The sequence below is a fragment of the Camelus ferus genome, chromosome 10, assembly GCF_009834535.1.
Source record: "Camelus ferus isolate YT-003-E chromosome 10, BCGSAC_Cfer_1.0, whole genome shotgun sequence".
NCBI lineage: Eukaryota > Metazoa > Chordata > Mammalia > Artiodactyla > Camelidae > Camelus > Camelus ferus.
The window spans coordinates 8,450,198-8,473,269 of record NC_045705.1 but is presented as its reverse complement, the minus strand read 5'-3'; the positions used below and the strand labels follow the sequence as shown (position 1 = coordinate 8,473,269).

General features: G+C 45.7%; 1 protein-coding gene across 9 annotated transcripts in view; it reads left to right on the top strand.

Annotated features, from left to right (window-relative positions):
• AMOTL1 (angiomotin like 1) overlaps window positions 1-23,072 on the top strand; it is a 164,308-nt gene that overhangs the window by 97,062 nt on the left and 44,174 nt on the right. For all 9 annotated transcript variants that reach the window (XM_032488304.1, XM_032488303.1, XM_032488305.1 and 6 more), the window contains 3 exons: window positions 14,227-14,518; window positions 21,587-21,731; window positions 22,936-23,025. In XM_032488304.1, the coding sequence (XP_032344195.1) occupies window positions 14,227-14,518; window positions 21,587-21,731; window positions 22,936-23,025 (527 nt within the window). The remainder of the gene's footprint in view (window positions 1-14,226; window positions 14,519-21,586; window positions 21,732-22,935; window positions 23,026-23,072) is intronic.

Below are 23,072 nucleotides of genomic sequence, written 5' to 3'. Positions count from 1 at the left end.
TTCATTCTTTTTAGTGGCTGAGTAATATTCTATTATTTATAGACCACATCTTCTTTATCCATTTATCTGTTGGTGGACACTTAGGTTACTTCCATATCTTGGCAATTGTAAATAACACTGCTGTGAACATTGGGGTGTGTATCTTTTTGAATTAGTGTGCTTGTTTTTTTCAGATATATACCTAGGATTGGAATTGCTGGGTCATATGGTAGTTCTATTTTTAGTTTTTTTGAGGAACTTCTCTTCTGTTTTCCACAGTAAGCCTAGTGATTTAACGCATGCTTTTAGCACTCATTATTTTCAAGGCATGTTAGGTTTTTGTCATTGGTTTTTTTCTTGAGTGTAATATTTAATAAGCCACCTTTTGGCCAAAATACATAGAGTGAAACAGAACAAAGGGAAATTGGGGATTTTCTCCAAAGGTAACAGAAGGCAATTGGGGATTTGTGAGTTTAGGGGAGGGGCCCCTGTTGTTGGCCGTCCTTGGGAGCTCGGCCTAATGGCCTGGCAAAGCAGTGATTTTCCTGGCTGGCGTCGTGGAGAGTGTCCAAACTCCTGGAACATGTTATTACCATGGAGTTTTATAGTCGTTTTTCATTGTAGATTTCAAAGAAAAAGTAGTCTGAACCCTAAAACAGAGGACTTAAAGGGACCATAGAAATCATATAGTCCCACCACCGTATGCAGCAGATGAGAAACTGAAGCCCAGAGAGGTTAATAAGCCCCCACAATGCGCGACTCTGGGGCAGCTGGAGCTAGGCTCCAGTATCCTGACTGTCCAGATCTTTTTTTCTGCATTGCTGTAACTCCTCTTAAGACTGGCTGATGGATTCAACAACACTTACTGAGTGTGTGCTCTGTGCACCCTGTACTCGGTTCGGAGATAAAGATATGGCTCCTACCCTCAAGGTCCTTCCAGCCTTGTCTCAGGAGGAACCAGCATCTGAACAGATCCTTGCAGTGTGGCGTGCTCTTTTAGGATCGAAGTTTGCAGAGAATGTCAAGGGACCAGAGAGGGTGGTATGGCTCTCACTGGAGGGACTGGGGAGAGCTGCCCAGAGGAGGTGACATTTGAGTTGGGTCTTGAAGAACAAATGAGAGTTGCGGGGTAGAGGTGAAGTAGTAGGTACGACACAGTGGAATGCCATTCCTTTTCTTTTTGCGGGTGCCGGGATTTTATTTCCTTAGACAGAAAGTTTAGGAGGTTTTGTCCAGTATGAGCTACGGTAACGCAGAGCCCTGGTGGGGCAGGGTGGTTTGGAAGTGGCAAAAGGTGTGTTTGGACAGGAAAGTTGGTGAAGATCTTTGAGAATCATACTGAAGAGTTTAGAATTTATCTGTTATTAATTGGGAAAATCAGTGTTTTTAAGTGGAGACTATGTGGATGTTTAATAGGCTGACTTCAGTGGAGTGAAGGATGAATTAGAGGAAAGGGAGACTGGAGGCCATGAGGACCTCTAGGGACAGTTTCAACTGTCTGGATAAGAATTGGTGATGGTAGCTGAGGTTTAAGGCCATCGATATAGGGGAGCATCATGGGCTAAGAGAAATAGAATGGGCAGGATTTAATGACTGATGGGATAGGGAAGTTGAGGAATAATGGGGTAATTGGAAATAAGACAATTGGAAAACAAGGTCTCAGGAGAGAAATTGGGTCTGGAGATACAAATTTGGGAATTGTCAGCATTTAGACGTGCTGAGCTTGCTCGAGGAGAGGTTGGAGCGCGAGCAGACAAGTGGCCGCTGCCTGTTAATGGATATGTCTTCGTTCTCACCCAGGGCTTTATTTATCTGTTTCAAATCGGAGCGGTTCCCCCACCCCCGGAACAACCCCCACGGCTGCCTGCAGAGCGTACCTTGGCTGAACGTCTTCCGCAAAGGGAGACCGGGCCTTGGCAGGGAGGGCGAGCTGGCCGACCTGCCCGTCACTTCCCAGCTGCTGACACGTTTCCCCACATTAGGTGGAGAATGTCAGCTGGGAGGTGCCGTCCCCACCTCCAGGCCTGAGACGGGCGGCAGCTTGTACTGTTTTTAAATTGAAATCTAGTCAGTTTACAGTGTTGTGTCAGTTTCTGGTGTACAGCATAACGTTTCAGCCATACACACACACACACGTTTCTTTTCATATTCTTTTTCATTGTAGATTACTACAAGATATTGAATATAGTTCCCTGTGCTATACAGTATGAACTTGTTGTTTATCTATTTGATATATAGTAGTTAGTATCTGCAAATCTTGAACTCCCAATTTATCCCTTCCCACCCCTTGCCCCCCAGGTAGGTAACCGTAAGTTTGTTTTCTTTGTCTGTGTGTGTTTCTGTTTTGTGAATAAAGAACTCGTATTTCTAAAGCAAGCACAGTCTGACCCCACTGGGAATTGAAGATGGGGTCTGGTGAGGGGGGTGCCTCTTGATTTTACTCTTTTATGACACCTTGAGCCCAGGAAAATTTAAACTTACAGGCTATCAGGTCTGAGGAGGAAGAAAATGAATCTTCAAGTCTCTGGTATTAGCACCGCCTTGATTTACCCGAGTTGTTTAAAATCATCCATGGTGCTTATCCCAGAACCCTATCAGAGTTGGGTTTGTGGCGGTTCACGTTTTATCCTAATCATTTAATTCAGCCCCTTGAGTGTGATGGAAAGTGAAAGTCTCCCCAGACGACGCCTCCTTCCTTCTCCTCGGCTTCGCTCTTTGTTAAACGACAGTGTGTGAAGTGGGAGGTGCGACGTGAGAGGGAGACACGGTCGGGGGGGAGAGGGCAGCTCTTCCTGGAGGCTCCCCAGCTGTTTGCAGACGGGGTCACGTGTCTCAAAGTTGTGACGTCAGAAAGAAGAAAAGTGTGAGGGATCTGAGCCAACAGGCAGGCTTGGCAGCTGGGTTGACACGACACATCAGAATGTCCCAGAGGACGTAACAGACAGGCCATTGAGGCTGGGCCCAGCGCCATGGCTCGCCAGCGTGGCTCCAGCAGCCCAGCCTTTGGCTGCAGGGTAAGCATGGTCACATCCACGCCAGTCCTGCTTCAGACACATTCAGTGTGGCCTGAACCCCCAGGGTTGGGGCTGAAGCTCAGCAGTACGTGATGTTCAAGTTCTCTTCGACCCAAGAGGAGAGCAAGGCTCCTTTTAATGTCACTGACACATTCCCTGGTGCTTGCTGGGTTATCAGTTTGTCACTAACAGTGGTGGTTTGGGAATCTGCAGGCTGTGGGCTGACACCTCACAGACTCCGAGACGCGGAGAGGCCTCTGACTGAGATCACGGGGTCCACGTCCTGGCCTCGTGCTGCAGAAACGGGCTGAGGGTGCTGTGAATGGTCAGTGCTCTGACCCAACCCACCACGATGTTGAGACTTCACTGCTTTTTGCCTGGAGGTGGAAAGGTCCAAACTGCATAGAGCTTAAGAGAGAGGAGTAAGAACTTGGAGTTCTCGCCTTCATTACTGACTCCCCATGGCTTACAGATTCTCTCACCTGCTCTGATCTGCCGCAGATGGGGGTGTGGGCTGGGTCATGGGCTCCTTTCATGGGAAACTCCATGGAGAGCCACCCGTCAAGGTCACCTTGATCTGCCCACCTTGGCCCTTTTCATGAGTGAGCTCGCGGGGCTGGGGAGGTGGGGGGACCAGGGCGACCACACCCCACTGAGGTAGCCAGTGGGGACCTCCAGGACACACGAGCCCGCCCTGGATAAAGGCTCTGGGCTTGTTCCTGTGCCATTTCCTTTTCCTGCATCCTGAAAGTGGAAATGGATACACATGAGGACAAGGTGAGAACTGGACAGGTCGTTCTGTGGTGAATTAGGCTTAAAAAGAATAAAAGGAAGCATCTGGATATTAACTCTGCCACACTGTGGAAACAGACCAGGTCCAGAAGTAGTGACTTGGCACAGGCTGACTGTACTGTTAATGGAAGTGAATGCAGGAAGGAATACCAGTGGATGGTCTGATTTTTATCAAAGCAGTTTGGAGTATATTAGTCAAAGGCATGCTTGTTTTCCAGAGAAATCTGTCCATATTTCTAAAAGTGGAAACTGAAGATGCTAAAAAAATTACTTAAAATATTCTACTTTATTAATACAGCCACTATTCACTTTTTTCCTGTACAAATTAATTTTTTCATGTTATAATCATAGATTATATTCAGTTTGGTATCTGCTTTTTTAAGATAATATCATATTACGAGCTTTTTTTCTGCAATGTCTAATTGTTTTCATAACCATCGTTTTTATTGCTGCTATAACATTTCATAAAGTGTATAATTTACATCGTTTTCTCTATAAATAGTGAAGTGACTATCATCATGCATATCACTTTTTTCATATTTCGGTTTATTTCTTTGGGAATCATTATTTAGAAAGGAAATCATTGGGTAAATTGTAGCAAACAGTTAATGACTTGATATCAGACAAATTTGTAAAGACATTCTAGTGCCTGTCTCACTGCCCTTGGACCAACACTAGTCATAAGTTATAAAACTTGGCTAATGTAATAGGCAGATTGTGTTAAGTTTTTATTTTAATTTGCATTTATTAGCTCAGTTAATGGGGGGGGGCATATATTTTACTAGTTAGATTGATTTGGTTTTGAAAATTGGCCCTTGGTGTTTTTTGTTCATATGATCTATATATTTTAATGGCTTCAGAGTAAACTAAAACCTGTTTTCCTCAACACTTGCCCTGATTTTCCTGTTTCTAGAACTCTGTCTCCTCCCTCAGCAGGTAACGGAGCAGAGGCACGGGTGGCAGCAGCAGGATTAAGCCTTCAAGTGCCCACCGTGCGCCAGGCACGGGTGGCTCACCTGCCTTCATATTCACAACAGTTCTAGGGGTGGGGACTGTTAATAGCCCCACTGATGATGTGGGATCTATGCTGTGATAAAAACAGGCTCAGAGGGAGAGGTGAAAAGTCCCGGGCACCAGTTCGGACATGTGGCCTCTCCCCTGAGTGCAAGCACTCGACCACTGTCAGAGGTTTCAGGTGTTCTTCAGTGTCACTTAGCAGAGACTTTCTAATCAGATTTTTACATCACCCTGATGTCCAGCCCACGCTCTGCCCACCTGGTTTTTTCGGGAGGACCAGGATACGCTTTCTCTCCAGCGATCTCGGAAGACTTGGGAGCAGACTGGAGCTTGTTGACGGCTGTAGGCTGCAAGCTGTGGTCTGCCCGTGGTTTGCCGTCATTTGGAGGTCGGGGACCGGGGCGGAGCTGTTTGTTTGCTTTAGCCTGTTTTTAGCAGAAGGTGGCAGGGATGGAAGATGATAAGTGCTATTTGAATGATTTGGATGGTTTTTTTATGTTTCAGGCAGGATCAGCTTGGGAAAAAGACTAAAAACGACTCCTGTTAGTGAAAGGAGCACTCTCTTTCTGCCTTTGCTTCTTTTGCCCTTTTTCTTGGCTGAATCTTGCCTGTTCAGCACAGGGGGTTTGATTTACTAGCTTCCCAGAAGCAGAGAAGAGTGGTAACTGTGTATTAATACTTATTCATCTATGAATGTATTAGTTTTATCCTTGGCATAGAGATAGATACTTCATGAAAGTGCAGAATGGTGGGGTTTGACCCAGCCCTTCTGTCCTGGGCTGAAACGAGCATCTTCCGATAAGATGACGTCAGAGCCAGCGGTGCTGTGGGTCCCCTTCCACAGAGCAAGCTTGCGCCTCTTCTTCCCAGGCCAGCCATCACCACCATCCTTCCATCAAAGCAGGGGCTGCTCGCAGTTTCCTGCATTAACGGAGGGAACCTGTGATGTGACCAGTCTCCCAAATCCCTCATGTTATCCTTAAAAAAAAAAAATGCACTGTGTGTTTTGCCCTAGAAAAACCTTCTGCTTTGGTTTTATTTAGCATAGAGTCAAAGTTACTGACATTCTCTGGGAACAGAACAGAAGACAGTGCAGGGAGGAGGCGGGGAGCAAAGCGGACACAGGTCAGGAGCACATGTGGCAAATTAGAGAGACCTCCTCTCCCCAGGAACCCACGTCGGGGCAGCAGTGCAGCCCGAGTGCAGTTTACATCATGAATGAACCTAAAGGGACCTGCTGAGGAGCAGGTCTTTTTCTGGGTGGGCGTGAGGTTTAGAATGTACTGTAGCACAAGAAAGGATGTTTGGTGATCCCCCGTCTTACTTTGAGCTGGAAATGGCTGAAGGAGGAACGAGAATTTTCGGAGTGTGTTTCCAAAGTGGTGATTTGCAGTGTAGACAGTTAGGAAAATGAATTGCTAGGTGGGGCCAAAAGGTGAGCCAGACCCAAGGCTATTGGATTAACAACTATGTGTTGCCCTTAACAAAAATGAGGCCAGGGAGCCCTATTTAATTTCCACCAGCTAAACATATGTTTTGAATGTCAGCATTAGAACTCATGGGTTTCTACAGTTTTTAAGCTGAATTATAGCTGGATGAGCCAAGTAAAGTGCCATGTTTATGGTGAGAAGCAGCTCTGCGGTATGGGAATTTCAAAGGCTCGGCTCAAGTTCAGGCTACTTTCTCAGGGAATCTAGCACAATTCCAGCTGTAACGCATTAGATGAGTGGCTTCCCCAAGCAGGAGGATTATCCATCTCCATCTGCACAGCAGTGATTCTGATCTTAATTTACCCAAGAGTCTAGTCTCAATGTGAACATTGATGAGTCTTGTGTTTCTGCAAACCAGAGGGGTCCAGGGGGGAAGGCTGTGGGTTTGGGGAAAGATTTGAGGGGTTTTGAGTCCTGGTTCTTCTACTTTGCAGCCAATTGCGTAAGTTCTCAGAGCCTCGTTTTTCTTATTTGCAACTTGTTACAGCTGATTTTTCTGAAAACCAGCTGATTTTCTTCCTTACATGGATGAAACATGTTCATTGTAGAAAATCTAGAAATAACTCCCACATCTGCCACCCACCAAGAAAAGAAAAGGAAAACAGAAATTACCTGTAGTCCCATTATCCAGAGACAACCACCGTTAAATGCCCTGTTCACTGTGTTGCTTTGAAGTCAGGAGATTATAAGTTTGAGATTTGCAAATGTTAGTCACTGTACATAAAAATAGATTAGAAAAACAGATTTCTTCTATATAGCACAGAGAGCTATATTCAATGCCTTGTAATAACCTTTAATGAAAAAGAATATGAAAACAAATATATGTATGTATACGTATGACTGGGACATTGTGCTGTACACCAGAAATTGACACATTGTAACTGAATATACTTCAGTTAAAAAAATACTGTAAGTTGGAAAGCTGTATGTAAATATGAGGTATTTTTACTGAGTGAGAAGTCTTAAAATTTGAACTTCACAGCCAAGAAACCTTTTATTATTTCATTTCATCTGAAAATTCTTTTATTTCATTGTTTACTTTCTCTGATTATTACATGAACAGTGGCTTCTTTTTGCTTACCTTGATTTTCTCATGTTTCTATCATGTACATATATTGCTTAGATAATGGAATTTTTATAGTAGCCATACATGTTTATGTTAAATTTACATAAAAACAGAAAAATATGAAGAGTGGAAAAGAATCCATAACTTCATCACCGGAGAGAGTCATCCTGACATTTTGTCATAGTTCCTTCCAGTCATTTTTTCTACATGTTTTTTACTCCAGTGAAATTCTAGTATGTCTCAGAAGTTGAGAATTTAAAAGAATCGTTGCTTAGAGGCTCAGTAAACTCTTGTTTTACTGAACTGTCAATGTTGATAAATTGAAAAAAGTTGTTTTGATTTATTTCTCTACTAATAAGTTTGCTTTGGAAAATGCAAGCTGTTTGCATTTTCTCTTTTGAATTACTTGAGCACATCCTTTATCTGTTTATCCATTGATGTTTCTTTTCCTGTCGTGTTTTGGAAAATTTTTGCCAGTTACACAAACCGTATTTTTAAAATGTTAGAATGCTGGCCTAATTGTAGATAAACAGATTGTTTGATATATTGAATATAGCTTGCTGGTCACCACTGATGCTTGGGGGTCTGGGGGCAATAGAGTGAGCACTGCTGGTCTGTTCGCATGAATTGCCCTGATGCTTGCTGAATTCTGCAATTGTCTCGAAAATGAGGCCTTTTGGTGTCCGTGCAGTATGGACTAGAGCAGAGCTGTCCAACAGAAATATAACAGAAATATAAAAATTTTCTAAGAGCCACAATTTTAAAAAGTTGAAAGAAACAGGTGACATTAATTTAAAAACATGTTTTATTTAACCCATTTCAAACATGTTTTTAAAATCTTTATTTTTTTATTGAAGTGTAGTCGATTTACAGTGTTAGTTTCAGGTGTACAGCAAAGTGATTCTTTATACTATATATACAGATTCTTTCCCATTTCAGCTCATTGCAAGAAATTGAATATATTCTCAATACTATACAGTAGATCCTTGTTGTTTACGTATTTTATATATAGTAATGTGAATCTCTTAATCCCAAACTTCTAATCTTTCCGCCACCTAAAAACATAGTTTTAAAATACATGTTTTAGTCAACCCGTTATATCCAAAATATTGTCATCACAACAGGTAATCAACGTAAGAAACCATTAATGAGATATTTTACAATTTTTGTACTAAGTCTGCAGATTTTGCTCTGCATCGCATACTCACTGCACATCTCAGTTCAGACAAGCCGCATCTCAGGTGTCCAGTAGCCACACGTGGTCGTGGCTGCTGCTCTAGACAGCACAGGTCCAGAAGGAAGTGAGGATCTGTGTTCAAGAGACAGTTCCCTGACATATACGAGCATCACCTTGACACTGGGGTCTTGTGCATCACATTGCAGCAAAACGTTTCAGAAGTAGAGGATCCTATGGTGTTGGCATTTGCTTTGATTCCTCACTGAGGCTTTAGTATTAGGGACAGTGATTCTTACACATAGTGTTGGAGGAGGAAGGGACAGCCATGGGCGCGTTTCTCCCTTGCTTTCTTCTAACCCTGTTAGTGGTGTGTGATGATAACAGAGGCCATCAGTTATTAAGTACTTTCCTAACAGTAGGCAGTAGGTTCAATGCTTTCTATGCATTATCTCAGTTAATTCAGTTAATTCTCATAACAACTTTGTGACATGGGTACTATTCTTATCACCATTTAAAGGTGAAGAAGTTAAAAACTTGCCCATGGTCACATGGCTAGAGGGAAGCAGAAGCAGAGAAAAGAGACCCGCTATGAAGGAACAGTGCTCTCTGTCCCCGCACGGCGCCGTAGCCCTGGTGTGGCAGGAGCACACGGGGTCAGACTGCCAGCTCCTGGCCTATCATTTTGCTTTGTAAAGACTCAGATCTCTGGTTCCTGAATCCTCTGAGCCTTAGTTTGCATACTTTAAAAATAGGATAATAGTATATGGTTATGAGAGCAGTGAATGCCCAAGCTTGTGAGAACGAAATGACAGTGGCTGTAAAGTGCTATTCGTGGCCCATTTAGGACGGTGTAAACACATAGGTCTCACTAAGCTTGTTTGTGAAGGCTTGTTGTTCGCAGAGAGAGGCGAATGGACGGTTGGTTGGCTGTCACCAATGACCTCGTTTCCCCAATCCAAATAGCATTGTCACTCTAGCGTTGAGCTGCGTTTTGTGACCTCCCAATACATGAGAAAGGCAGTGGCTATGCGATTATATTGGCAGTGTCATGGTTTGAGTTTCTGCCTGTATTACCCAGCACAAATCTAAATACCAGCGGTCTCTTCGTTAGTAATACAATGTTGAAGACTGAGCCACCGTTGGAAAGCGTGTCAAGAGTATATGGTGTAAGTAGGACTTGCTCTTGGGCTCAGGGGCCAAATCAATTGACAAACATTTATTGGGGGCCAACTTAGTACAAGGCATAATTTCCTACCCTCAAAAAACATGCGTGCTAATTATTAGAGTAGGAAACACATGTGTGAACAATTAAATAATATATTTAAATAAAATATAATATTAAAAATAGGTGTGTATATATATATATATATTTTTTTTTTTTAGGAAAAAAAGGGTTCATTCGTTTATCCTTCCAAACTGAACAACAGTACACATTACTGAAAAACACAAATGCATTTTATATTGCTATTTTTTAAATAAATATAATTCAGATATTAAGGGAAAGAACTGCTCATCACATGAATGCATTGCAGAAATCAAAAATAACTTACCACACAAAATAAATTAAAACATTAAATATTAACCTTTTCAGTGCAACACACACAGATGTCAGAGTAATAAGCTCTAAAAAAAAAAAGCATCAGGTTTGTTATAATAAAGATAACGGAAAATTGAACACCAGTAAATTATTACACTAGAAAGAGGGGTTGTTTTCTGTGTTAGGGGCTGTGGGATGCAGATGACAATAGTTATAGTCATGGTGACAATAGCTAATACTTGTCCAGAGCTTAATTTGTGCCCGGCTTTATACATGTTAACTCTGTAAATCCTTGCACAGTGAGCTGAGTGGCCTGCAGTCCCAGGAAACCGAGACACCTGATGTCGAATAACCGAGCTGTGCCGTCACATTCTAACAGCGGAAAGAGGCTCACTAGTGCACAACTGTAGCTTAGAATTCTCTTCACAGCTAGTTTCTCAATAAATGTTGGTTCCCATCCCCTCGTTTTCCCTTTTCTGTGTGTCCCCATTACTAGGATGGGTTTACCCTGCTGATACCTGATCAGTAGCGTTATCTTTGTGGCACTGGTACGATCGTGCGTGAAATTTTCCTGTCCCCTTCCTTTACGCTCAGCCAGATCCGCCTTGTACAGACCTCCGAGCCCACAGCCCCAGTGGGCTGAGCAGCGGAGCCCAGGGACAGAGGTTTGCTCTTCTGCCTGCTCTTCGTCCGTTGTAATCTGATGCTGCTTGAATGTGTGACTGAGTTATTTTGTGAGACCAATGTTCTCTGTTGATTAAAAGATTTCCCATTTTGAAAAACCCTTTCTTTCTGTCCCTGAGCTTGGCAAACACCCTTTTCCTGCCTGGCCACTCAGGTGACTAGTCACTGTCATGGATGACTTAGGCTGGCATTAAGAAAACACTTCCTTTTTGTTCTGTAACAGAAAAAGATGACCCGGAAGATAAGCCCATCATTGACCATTAAGTCGGTTCCAAATCCCAGAGCCCAAGAAATGTTAAATGGTAGAAGCCCTAGTCTGAAGCTGCCTGGGTCAGAGGCAAGCCTGATGCTTCATCTGTGCTCAACCCTTGGGAGCCATTTGCGATGCCCAACTTTCACCCCAGATTACAGGAACTCCCATCAGGCAGGCATGGACCCAAAAAACCACACATCTGTTACTGAGTTAAGTGCATTCCTACCACCTGGCTAAATCCTATGGTGCATTTTTCATGGAAAGAGGTTACCTTGGCAAGATACAAAAAACCACAAATTACACCACCTCGATTCAAAGGCTGACACCCATTCCCACCTTGGTCCTCTCGCCCCACTTCACCCAACACAAAGAACAAGCATGGTGTCTCTCTTGGGCATCATGAATGGCACCCAAGGGTTGGACCTCGTACACCCAGACCTCCTCATACGCACGGGATGACATAGTCACATGCACTTCAGTGTGGAAGGCGCTCAGATTTCTCAGAATGCAGAAACATTTTCTTTCTAGTGAGATGGCCAGAGAGTTGTGTAAGAGGCGTGGAGAGGGAGGGAGAGGGGAGGGTTTATATCTCCCCACTGACCGCATTCCTTTCTGAAATCCGAGGCACTGTCCTTTGAAGCTCACTTAAGGAATAAAGAGCCACATTGAGCTCCAGGGTTCTGTACCTTGACTCGGGGGCCTTAGGGCCCAGCTACTTTGACATGAACTGGACGGAGCACCCAGATGGAAGGCGTAAGGAGATGGAGTTGGGAACGCTCTCCTGAGCCCCAGTGGAGTGCTCTGATGCTGGTGACCAAGGCAGGGCCTCTGGTGGGATCTGCTGGGTCTATTCTGAGGTCCTCTTTATGAATATCTGCATCTCCATGTAGGGAGGGCTGAGGGGACCTTTGTCAAATTTCCTTCTCCGGTTTGCTATTGAGCTGCCAGGAGTTATCGTTCAGAGAAATCCTGGCTGTAAGAAATGCTTAAAAATGAGAGCTATGGAGGCCAACAGGGTCCAGAAACATTCCAGCAAGTGTACTTACAAGGAAACGTAAGGCCAGATGACCTCCCAGGATAAGAGGGGTAGTTCTGAGCTTCGGCTGTGGCTGGCCGCAAGTAACGGGAGGGGACGGAGGAGACTGTTAATGGAGTGGAAATCGCTGGGTCTCCAGAGGACTCAGCCCGTGGATGCCAGATGTTGATTTGGTGGGTCGCTGGTAACTCTTAGCACCCCAGTTCCCAGACTGAGATGTAAAGGTTGTGAAGGGATCAACAAGAAAACTAATTTCCGGCAAGGAGGGTATAGCTCAGTGGTAGAGCACGTGCTTAGCATGCACGGGGTCGTAGGTTCAATCCCCAGTACCTCTGTTCAAAAATAAATAAATAAATAAACTTAATTAAAAAATAAATAAATCAACCTAATTAAAAAAGAAAGAAAAGAAAACTAGTTTCCATGAGTCTCTGCAGAAGAGCAGCGCTGTGGTTGGAGAGCCGGATGTCTTTGCTGTTCACGCCTGTAGAAGCTGTTAGGAGCCCTTGGCTTAGGCTGAAAGAAAACAGAGTGATTCTTGTGAAACAGGTTAGCAGACTGGTGAGGAGAGGATCGTTCGGGAGGGGAGGCAGGAGATGGAGACGCATGCTTTCGAATCTAGCAGCTAGTGCCCAGAATTTGAACCATCAAGGGACACCTCTCTATGTTCTTTTTAACGTGGCTACAATCAGACTCACCATCCTCAGACCTTCAGCAAACCAAAACACAAAACATCTGTTCCTTTCCCAAGACTTTCCCAGTTCATTAAATGCTACCCCTGCCCACTTGTGTAGAGCGTGAAATCTAGGAGTGATTTAAAATTTTTGCTCACTTTTTCTCTCCCCACCTACGATGTACATTAAATACCCCTGATCCATCTCCTGTTTCTCTTCTGCTACAATCCTGTGAGCCTCCGTCAGTTCTCACCTAGACCACACCTAGTCCTCCTCGCTGGACACTGTTGGTTCGTTCTTTCTTCCTTCCTTTGTTTTTCCTCTCTTTAACTGAAGTATAGTTGATTTACAATGTTGTTTTAGTTTCTGGTGTACAGTATAGTGATTCAGTTATACATGTTCTGTATGTATTCTTTTTCACTACAGGTTATTAAAAGATATTGACTATAATTCCCCACGCTATACAGTAGGACATTGTTGTTTATCTATTTTATATACAGTAGTGTGTATCTGCTAATCCCAGAGTCCTAATTTATCCCTCGCCTCTCCTTTCCCCCTTGGTAACCATACGTTTTTTTTTTTAAGTCCGTGAGTCTGTTTCTATTTTGTAAATAAGTTCATTTGTGTTGTTTTTTAGATTCCACACATAAGTGATACCATGTGATATTTGTCTTTTTCTGCCTGACTTGCTTCACTTAGTATGATAACCTCTAGGTCCATCCATGTTGCTGCAAATGACGTTATTTCATTTTTTTTTTCTTTTTTTGTGGCTGAATGGTACCTTTGGTCCATCCTTGCCTCTGTACATCACATCTGCACACCACCCAGAGTGGAGGCAGCTTCTCCACTGGCTTCCCTTTGCACCCTCAGGGAAAGCCTGGCCTTGGCTTACGTCCTGTGCCCGTCCCGCTGGCCCTACCCTGTGCTGCTCTGGCTGCCTGTGCTTGACTTGCTTTCTTCCACTCGGTCTGCCCCTGCTGAGTCCTGCCTTAGGTCTCGCTCACAGCCTTCTACCTGGAATACGCCTTTTCCCACTTTTCTCCCCGCTGCCCCCAACCACTTTTCCCTCCTCATCTGTCGTTCAGACTTGAGCTCAAGCGTCTGCTTCTCAGAGAGCCTTTCCCTGCCCTTTCAGTGGGAACCAGCCTCCGCGTCCTTCCCTGTCATTGTCCCATCACTCTTCCTTATTCTCCAGGGAGGGCTCCTTACTTTTCAGTACCTGGCTTTGCTTGTTTATCATTGGGTGGCACACCGGTCTCTCTCCCCGAGAACGTCGGCTTCACGAGAGCAGGGACCTTGTCTGTCTAGGCCCAAGCAGCGCTGATTCAGAGGGAGAGCACGTTAAATATCTGTGGAGTGGAGGACTGAAGCTGCATCACTCAGACAGCTTGGAATATGCGTGGTGATGACCCCTGGCAGTGGAAGCCATCCACGGTGCCCGCATTGTTGGGCTTCCGTCCTCTTCCCCGTCACCCTGGGCTCTGACGGCCGGTCTTCCGTTCCCTTGCAGCCGCCCGTGCCAGCTTCCTTTCCCGTCTACGGTGCAGCAGCACAGCCCGATGTCCTCCCAGAACTCCTCCGTCAGCGGACCGCTGCACTCGGTGTCCCTGCCACTTCCGCCCGCGATGACCCTGGCCGCCCCGCAGCCCCCGCCCGCCGCCTCCCCCAGCCAGCAGCTTGGTCCGGATGCGTTTGCGATTGTGGAGCGAGCCCAGCAGATGGTGGAGATCCTGACGGAGGAGAACCGGGTGCTGCACCAGGAGCTTCAGGGTTACTATGACAATGCCGACAAGCTCCACAAGGTACGAGACTTCCTGAGGGGAGGGGAAGGAGAGGATACTCTGGAAAGGACACAGTTCCTCACCTGCTCATGAGGGGTGGACTCACTGACTCCCTTGCCAACGTTTAACTAGATCCCGTTTTATGCCAGGCACTGTGCAAGGCTTCAGGGAGACAAAAATAAACATGCCACAGCGCCTGCTTCAGAGGAACTTACAGTCAAATGGGGGAGAGTTGCCTAAGCTAAACCTGCAGTGGAGCGTCTAGGGGGTGCCGGGGGTGCAGCAGAGGTGGCCTCGGACCTGAGACTCAGAGGCTAAGTAGCATTTCCCCAGATGGACAGCGTGGAAGAGGGAACACTGAGAGTAACCCAGAGTTGAGAGAGACAGGTTTTGCCTTTAAATCTGGAATCTCAGACAGGAACCTTGTGACTGCCATGTTTGTTTCATCAGCTGGTCTCTGCAGAAAGCAGCGATGTCTCAGCACGGAGGGCCGAGGACGAGTTACTGCGTGCTCTCCTCCTGCTTGTGACTTACCAGGTGGGGAGATGCTGCGTAATTCCAGCCTGGGTCATGATCGTGGGAATGTTAGCATTTTCGGCAGCCCTTCATTCTCAGGGCTTTATGCTGAAAGCCAAAATCAACAGGAAAACATTCAGCGAGGGTGAACTGTTCTGGGCAGTGATTTCGTGATGAGCCACATGTCAGCACCTGAAATGCTGCAGGTAGAAATGATGAGATGAGGGGGGCAAAAATCTTAGGATGTTTGGGGGCAGCAGAGCCGCAGGGCACTTGAGTTTCCTTTCTGGAGGTGAGGAGGCATGTGAGGTAGGAGTCATCTCATAGGAGTCTAGGTGCCTGCTCTGTCTTGGGCAGTCAAGGGCTTTGGTAAAGAGGAAGGGTAGGAGTGGAAACTCAGCTGACTACGGAAGCATTGCCATTTGGCTCCGTCCGACAGGATGTGCTTCTGGCTGGCCCACCTGTTCACTATTCAGTGTTGATCTCTCAGGTGAAGCCTGGCCTTTCTGCTGTCTGGAATGTCAGAGCAGTTGGCTCCTCTGATTTCCTGAGGGCTGGCAGCAAATGGCTGGTAGTGATGGGTTGGAAGCCGCAGTCTTTCACGGACAGGATCTGCCTCAACTGAGGGGGTCTGGAGCTCCCTGATGGCAAGACCAGGCTTGACCCCAAGAGATCTGGCTGCCTTTCTTAGAGGAGAACAAATGAGAGCCAGGAACCAATAGGTTGCCTGAGGATGGTGGCGGCCTTGCTCCTGGCCCCAGTCGCACCCTTAAAAGTTGGGAAACACGTGCTGTCTCCTGGTCTTGTCTGTAAGTCACTGTTCAGGCCCCAGCTTGCCTCTGACATCTCCTGGGGCAGCAGCTTTTCTGGTACAGCCTGAAAGTTGGGAAGGGCCAACTCAGCACTTCCTGGAAAATCAGTGATTTCTTCTTCTCCTTGAAAAACTCAGTGGCAGACGCATCCAGGAGCTGTGCAGACCTGCCTGAGGGCAGAGTTGGTTCTCGGTCTTCCCTGTGGATGTTTTTCAACAGTTACAAAGAGGCTGCAGAAATTGGAAGGTCTTATTCTTCACTGACTGTCTTTATTAAAATACACTTTTTACTGGCCTGTAATATACATCCCCCTTCTTGGTGTTGTGTTGATGTCCATTTCTACTTTGAAAAACAGAATCAGCCTCCCAGTGATAAGTTCCCTCCACGGGGGGTGATTTTTCAACTTGGTGGCTGCAAGGATTTTGGTGACTTCTGAAAAAGGAGAAAAATCAAGAGCTGTGTCCTTCCTGGGATCCAGAACTCCTTCAGGCCCTTGAATATTTTGAATGGTTCTCTAAATATTACATTTCATTTGTCTGTCGTATGTCAAACTGGAATTGTCAATTTGAAAACTCAAGATCCTTTTTTTTTTTATTGAAGTATAGTTGTTTTACAATGTTGTGTTAATTTCTGGTGTACAGCATAGTGATTCAGTTATACATGTTTTTATATACATATATTCCTTTTCATATTCTTTTTCATTATAGGTTATTACAAGCTGCTGAATATGATTCCCTGTGCTCCACAGCAGGACCTTGTTTATCTATTTTAAATGTAGTAGTTTGTATCTGCTAATCCCAGACTTTTAATTTATTCCCTCCTTTCCCCTTTGGTGACCATAAGTTTGTGTTCTATGTCTGAGAGTCTGTGAAAACTCAGAATTTGATGGCTACGTGCCATATTCGTCACTAGTTCCATAGCTCTTCTGAACAATCAGGACCCAGAGACAGAAGAGCGGCATGAAATCTGTGACTTAGCACTTCCAGGCTTGTGTTCCGAGGCATCGTGGTCCCGGGCCTTCCCTCGGCGCCCACCTCACTGCCCCATTGTGTCTCAGCGGCTGTTTATTTAAGCCTGGGGTCTGGGGAGGGGATTGTCGGAGGAGGTGACTTGACTCATCGGTGACAATGACCCCCGCTTTGGGGGAGCCACACACGGGGCTGGCTTGTGCCGGCAGGAACATCCCATCTGGAATCTCTCCTCATAGCCCTGGGAGCATCACGGAGCTTCATGGTCAGGGCAGAACCAAAAATAGATGGATTTTTAATTGCGGGCCTTAGCCTGTGCACGCTGTGCCAGGGACACAGCAGGAAATGGCAACTGAACTCAGCTGCCAGAGCACTGCCTAGAAATGAAGTCCCTGTTTCCAGAGCGGCCCAAGGTGGTGATTATCCCTGTTAGTGCTGGAATGATGGCCAGGGACCCCCAGAAAGAGCAGTGGTTTTTCATCATTTCCTTTTGGCCATTTTGCTGCTTTTTCCTCCCAGTTTCCCTGAAACATAATTAATGGACAGGAGTTCTAGCAGGACCAGACTGTGGGCTGTTGAGTGCATTGGCCTCAGAAGCCATCAGGGCTTAGACTGGCCGTTGGAGGGGAGAGGGCCACACATTTATGGTTCCCCAGGCTTGGCTTTAGCGAAGACCCTCTTTTGTTGCGAACAGCGGTGGCTGTGATTGGGCATTCTGTGGCTCGGATGGCAGGCCTGTCTCCGATCCTGTGGGTCCCTGACCTGTGATGCGAAGGGAACACTCTGGTGTCCCAGATCTGGGAGAGGCTGAGGTTTCCTCTGCCCATTTGCTTCACGGCGGCAGCGCTGTGTATGGCTCTCCACTCTGCTCAGAGCTGTTTCTGGGCCAGAGCACGCTTCCCTGAGAGATTTCAGGGGCTCTTGTGGCCTGGCCTAAGAGCTCCTGACACGTAGGCTGGAAGGGAGGATGGGAGCCTTGAAGGCAAACCCGGGTCCTCTTCCTACGACCATAACTCAGTCTCTGAACTGGCCCAGATGGTTTTTATATCAAAGCCAGCCTATCCCATCTCCCTTCACCTCTGACCCACATCAGGGGGACTTAGGGTGTCCTGGACCCGGGGATATGGAGAAAAGGGTGTGGTCCGAAACCATTCAGCTGTGGACTTCAAATTCTTAAACTGATTCTAGCCCAGGCTTCCACCCCTTAGGAGCCCTCGCCTAGTGTGTCTGAAAGGAGGTTGTTTCTTTTTTGCTTGAATGCTGCCAGGGAAGAGAAGCTCACTGCTGGGCAGACTTCTGGAAAAGGTAGTCAGGAAGTAAATGTCAAGTAAATTTCAAGACTGACTCGTCGGGCGGTGCTTTTGTCCTGAGGAGGGCACAGGTCTAAGGCTTTCGGGGCTATTTCTGCCCTCAAGGAGTTGACAGTCAAATCAGAGACACAAAGTGCATCCGAATTCCGGTCAGATGAACACAGCAGATGAAGTACTATGAAATCAGGTGGAGGAAAGTTCCTTCAAGTGGCCCGGCTGAGGAAGGCTTCCTGGCTGTCCTGGGCTTGAAGCATGAGCACCGTCTCCCGGTGGGCACCTCAGGGTGCTCTCGGCTTCCTTGGTGATGCCTTGAAGCCTTCGGTCTTGATGGGCGCTGTCCCTGCCACGTGCCCATCTGTCCGAAAATAAAGGCCACCTTTTTACAGATGAAATGTGCAGAGAAATGGTGATATGTTTTGGAGGCATCTCTTTTGAAAACAAAATTAAAAGGCAAGAACATAATTTGCGGTAGGACTGTCAGTGGGATTCAGGACATGCTGTTCTTTCTGCTGCCACATGACCAAAATAATTCATGATATCTTTGGAAGAGATCGAAAGGCCTTGTTGAAACGAGGGAACCATGGAAGAAGCAACTTTGGCATCAGGAGGCCTTTGGGAAAATCCCATGGTACCAAAAGGAGCCTTGGTAATGGTTGGAGGCCACTGAGCAGAAGTGGCCTCTTCATCCACCCCTTTTCAGATGTGTCTTGGCTCCATTGTGACCTCTGGGATGTTCACCACATTCTCTCTTCCTCTTTAAGTTTTTGGCTTCCCGGCTCCCGTGGCAGCCCCGGCTTCAGTCTCCTTCCCCACTTCTCCTGCCCCTCTTGCTCCTGCAGTATTGGTGCCCCCGTCCTTGGCCCTCTCATCTTCCATTGATTCCCTCTAAGTGGTCTCCACTTTGTGACCTCACTTGTCACTTGTACACAGTGAGACAACTGCTCTCCTGACTTTCAGACCTGTGTCTTACCTGCTAGCTGGCAATCCTCGCCCCCTTGTTCTCCAGGCACTGCAGATGTGGTACCTCCAAGACCAGACTGGTTTTCTTTCTTTGGTAAACCTGTTTCTCTTATAATCATTGATATTTTATTTTATTTTATTTTATTTTATTTTATTTTATTTTATATTTTATTGAAGTATAGTTGATTTACAACATTGTGTTAGTTTCTGGTGTACGGCATAGTTATATCAGTTATACATGCACATACATACTCTTTTCCATTATAGGTTATTACAAGGTATTGAATATAGTTCAATACTGTAGGACCTTGTTATTTATCTATTTTTCATATAGTAGTTTGTATCTGCTAATCCCAAACTCCTAATTTATCCCTCCTTCCCCCTTTCCCCTTTGGTAACCATAAATTTCTATGTGAGTCTCTCTATGTTTCGTAAATAAGTTCATTTGTCTCCTTTTTTCAAGATTCCACATACAAGTGACAGCATGTGATTATTTTTCTTTGTCTGACTTACTTCACTCAGTGTGATAATCTCTGGGTCCATCCATGTTGCTGCAAATGGTATATATCATTCTTATCCTGGTTAAGTACTATTACTCTGTCTTCTAAGCTGTGAATGTCTGTGTTGTCTTTGATTTCTTCCTCCCTTACCATCCAGACCAGTCACTGAGCCCTATGGCTTCTACTCCTCAGTGTCTTTGGGATTTGTCCTTCTGTTTGTTGTAGTTCACGCCCTTGGCATTGAACTATTCTCATTAGCTTCTCGCCTGGACTACTTTCTCTTGCCTCCTCTCCCTACGCCCACCCTGAAGCCACGTCCTTCAGTTTGATCTCTGTAAAACCTCAGGTAAGATTACGCTGCCCTCCCCCCACCGCCATTCCCCCAAGCCCTCCCATCCTCATAATTCTCTTTGCCCATAAAGCCCTTTTTTGGGCTCTCACCTCTGCCACCTGCCCCCTGCCCCCTGCTCTCATCCCTGGACCACGTGTTGGGTCAGAGACACACACTTTCCTTTGTGCCTCTGTCTTGGCTCCCACCCTGTCTTCTGCCTAGAATTCCAAAGCCCTTTGGCCTTTTCTTTTATGCTTGGCAAATTCCTGTTCATCCCTCAAGATTCATTTTAAATGGCATTTTCTCTGAAGTCCTTTTGAAAGAAATCTTTTCTTATCCCTGTAAAATTAATGGCTTTGTTTCTAGGCTGCCACCGCATTAAACCACCACACCCCTTGTCACATGGCACTAGTGTGTGTATCTGCTCACAGGCCAGCTCTGTATCTGCCTTATTTCTGTATTCTCGGCACCCAGACACATAGTAAGTGTACAAGAGGTATCTGTTAGGAGATGGAAGAGTCTCAGGAGGGACCTTCTGATCTTGGCAATTGGGGCGCAAACTGTTGGGATGCCTGGCTTCTGGTGACATAGCTCTCCTGCGGAGGAACTGGAAACACGGTGCAGGTCTCTTGGTGCCCGGAGGGGGGCGCTCACGTTCTCAGCCCTGCCGCTTTGCCGCGCCTGGTTTGCAGGCGCTATTTACTCTTTCTCCTACACTTCTGTTACACAGCAGTAGGCATTTATTGATATCTACTTCAAAATGTGCGTTATGTTAGACTCCTGTTATGAGAGTTGCAGCTGCGTGTTACAGGTTTGTGTATGCTGTAGATTAAAGGCTCTTGCAGTTACAGCTCTCAATTTAGTGAAATACAAAAAAAAAAAGCAGTTTTATTATTTTATTCTTTTTTATGGCTGAGTTGTAGTCCAGTGTGTGTGTGTGTGTGTGTGTGTATGTGTGTACAACAACTTCTTTATCCAGTCATTTGTTGATGGACATTTAGGTTGTTTCCATGTCTTGGCTATTGTTAATAGTGTTGCCGTGAACAGTGGGGTGAATGTGTCTTTTCAAATTATAAAAAGCAGCTTTAGTCCGATGTCTTTCTGTCTTTCAACCCTCTTATATAGAGAGGTTTTCTATAGTACATTGGTTTACAATTAGATACAAATCCATTAGTCCTTTATAGAGATAATTTCATAGACAAAGGGGTAACGACGCTAAGTGATGAAGCCTGTCTTCATGTGGATTTTCTGTTCCTTTGGGGATGAGTGGGAGGGTCTCAGGAAGAACACTGTACCTGAGTCAGGAAATTTGGGTTCTAGTTGTAGTCTGTTAGTTTTCCAGTACTTTCATATTTTCCTTATGTTAACTAGGAATAACAATAATGGTTATAAATTGCCATACAGAACATAAGTGGTTTAAGTTATGTCTAAATTCACCCCTTCCTGATGTTTGTACAGAGGGACTATTACAAGGAAACATCAGATGGTCCAGGCGAGCCTCTTATTTACAGGACCCTAATACGGCCCTTGGGAGTGAAGTCAATTACGTGATTTGGTAGACAAGAAACTTAGGATGCAGGAAGGCTGCCTTGAAGATACAGCCTTCACATTTGAAATGTCCAAGGCTCAGTATAGCTAAGGCGTGGATGAGAATGTCAGAAGTCCCAATTCCATGCTGCTTCTTTGTTTCAGTTTGAAAAAGAACTTCAGAGAATCTCGGAAGCCTATGAGAGCCTGGTCAAGTCAACCACCAAGCGAGAGTCACTGGACAAGGCGATGAGAAACAAACTCGAAGGCGAGATTCGAAGACTCCATGATTTCAACAGAGACCTCCGAGGCATGTCAAGTTCATTCACATTTTCTCTACCCTAAACCCCACCCTGTGTAACTGACAGCCTGACTTCAGGTCCAAGTTGTGTTAGATAACCTTATAAATTCCAAACCCCTGGGGAAGGGGCACCAAAGAGCAGGAAGTGTTCTTTTCGCCTTGTAGGTTATAAGGTTGCAGATTGAGCCTGAGAAGCAACAGCCTCTATGCATGAGTCCTTGAAAGGGGAGTGGGGGAGGTGTGCAGCTCCTTCTTGCTTTAAAAGTACTTAACAGTGACTCGTGTCGCGAATGAGAATGTCTGAAAAGACCAATGTTGGATACACAGCACTTGCCACATCAAGCTGAGGCATTTGGTAGCATTCTTTCTTTGAAAGCCAACACTTAACATGTGCTCAGTGTAGTCTAGTAGACAGAGCTAGACATATGTCCCTCTTGGAGGAAAAAAAAGCCCACAGTTGTAAAAAGAGTAGATATATATCAACTCCCTGAAAGCTCAGGGCCCCCCTGTTGCAGAATCTTGGCAACCTCCAACACGCAGAATGAGTTGACCCATGAAATCGTGCTTCACTTTCAGTCAGCCAAGCCATTTTTTTATTTACCTCCTGTCAAAAGACTCAGTGTGCTGGGAATCTGTAGCTGGAACCTACCTTTTCTGTTACTGCAAACCCTTTTGTCTTGGGCACCATGTACACTCAGTAAAGACTCGTTAGGCTGAGTGATTTCATTGAATATATGAAAACTGACCAAATGGCATGAGCAGACCTAGAACTCACCGAGGAGAATCTTCATCCATTAGGTCTTTTTGACCTGTTTTTTGGTATGTACTTAATCGTTTTCTTTAATTTTAGAAGCTGCTGGCTAAAGCATAGGGCTGATGGTTCACGTTGGACAAGGGCTGGGTTTGAAGCCGAGGAGATTCAGCCCTTTTTGAGAACTTCAAGTCAGAGCTTGGCTGGCCTTGCAGGAGCCTGTTCTTGGCTGCCTGCACCTGGCGCACCCTTGGCATGAGATTGCACACAGGCACCGCGGAGCATCTGAAGATTTTTCTTTTGATGTTTTGCAACAGATTGTTCCTCCCCAAGAGGTGTTCAATTTGGGGCTCCTGCCCAGGCATTTCTTCCTACCCAGCTCTCAGCACCCAGGTCATTCCTCGATTGGAGGATGAATTCGATGCACACGCATTTCTCTGTAACCATTTCCTCTCTGCACAGATCGCCTGGAGACAGCCAACAGGCAGCTGTCCAGCAGGGAGTACGAAGGGCATGAAGACAGAGCGGCCGAGGGGCTCTACGCTTCCCAGAGTGAGTCTCCACAGCTATCTTCCCCAACTTGGTATTTTTAAAAATCG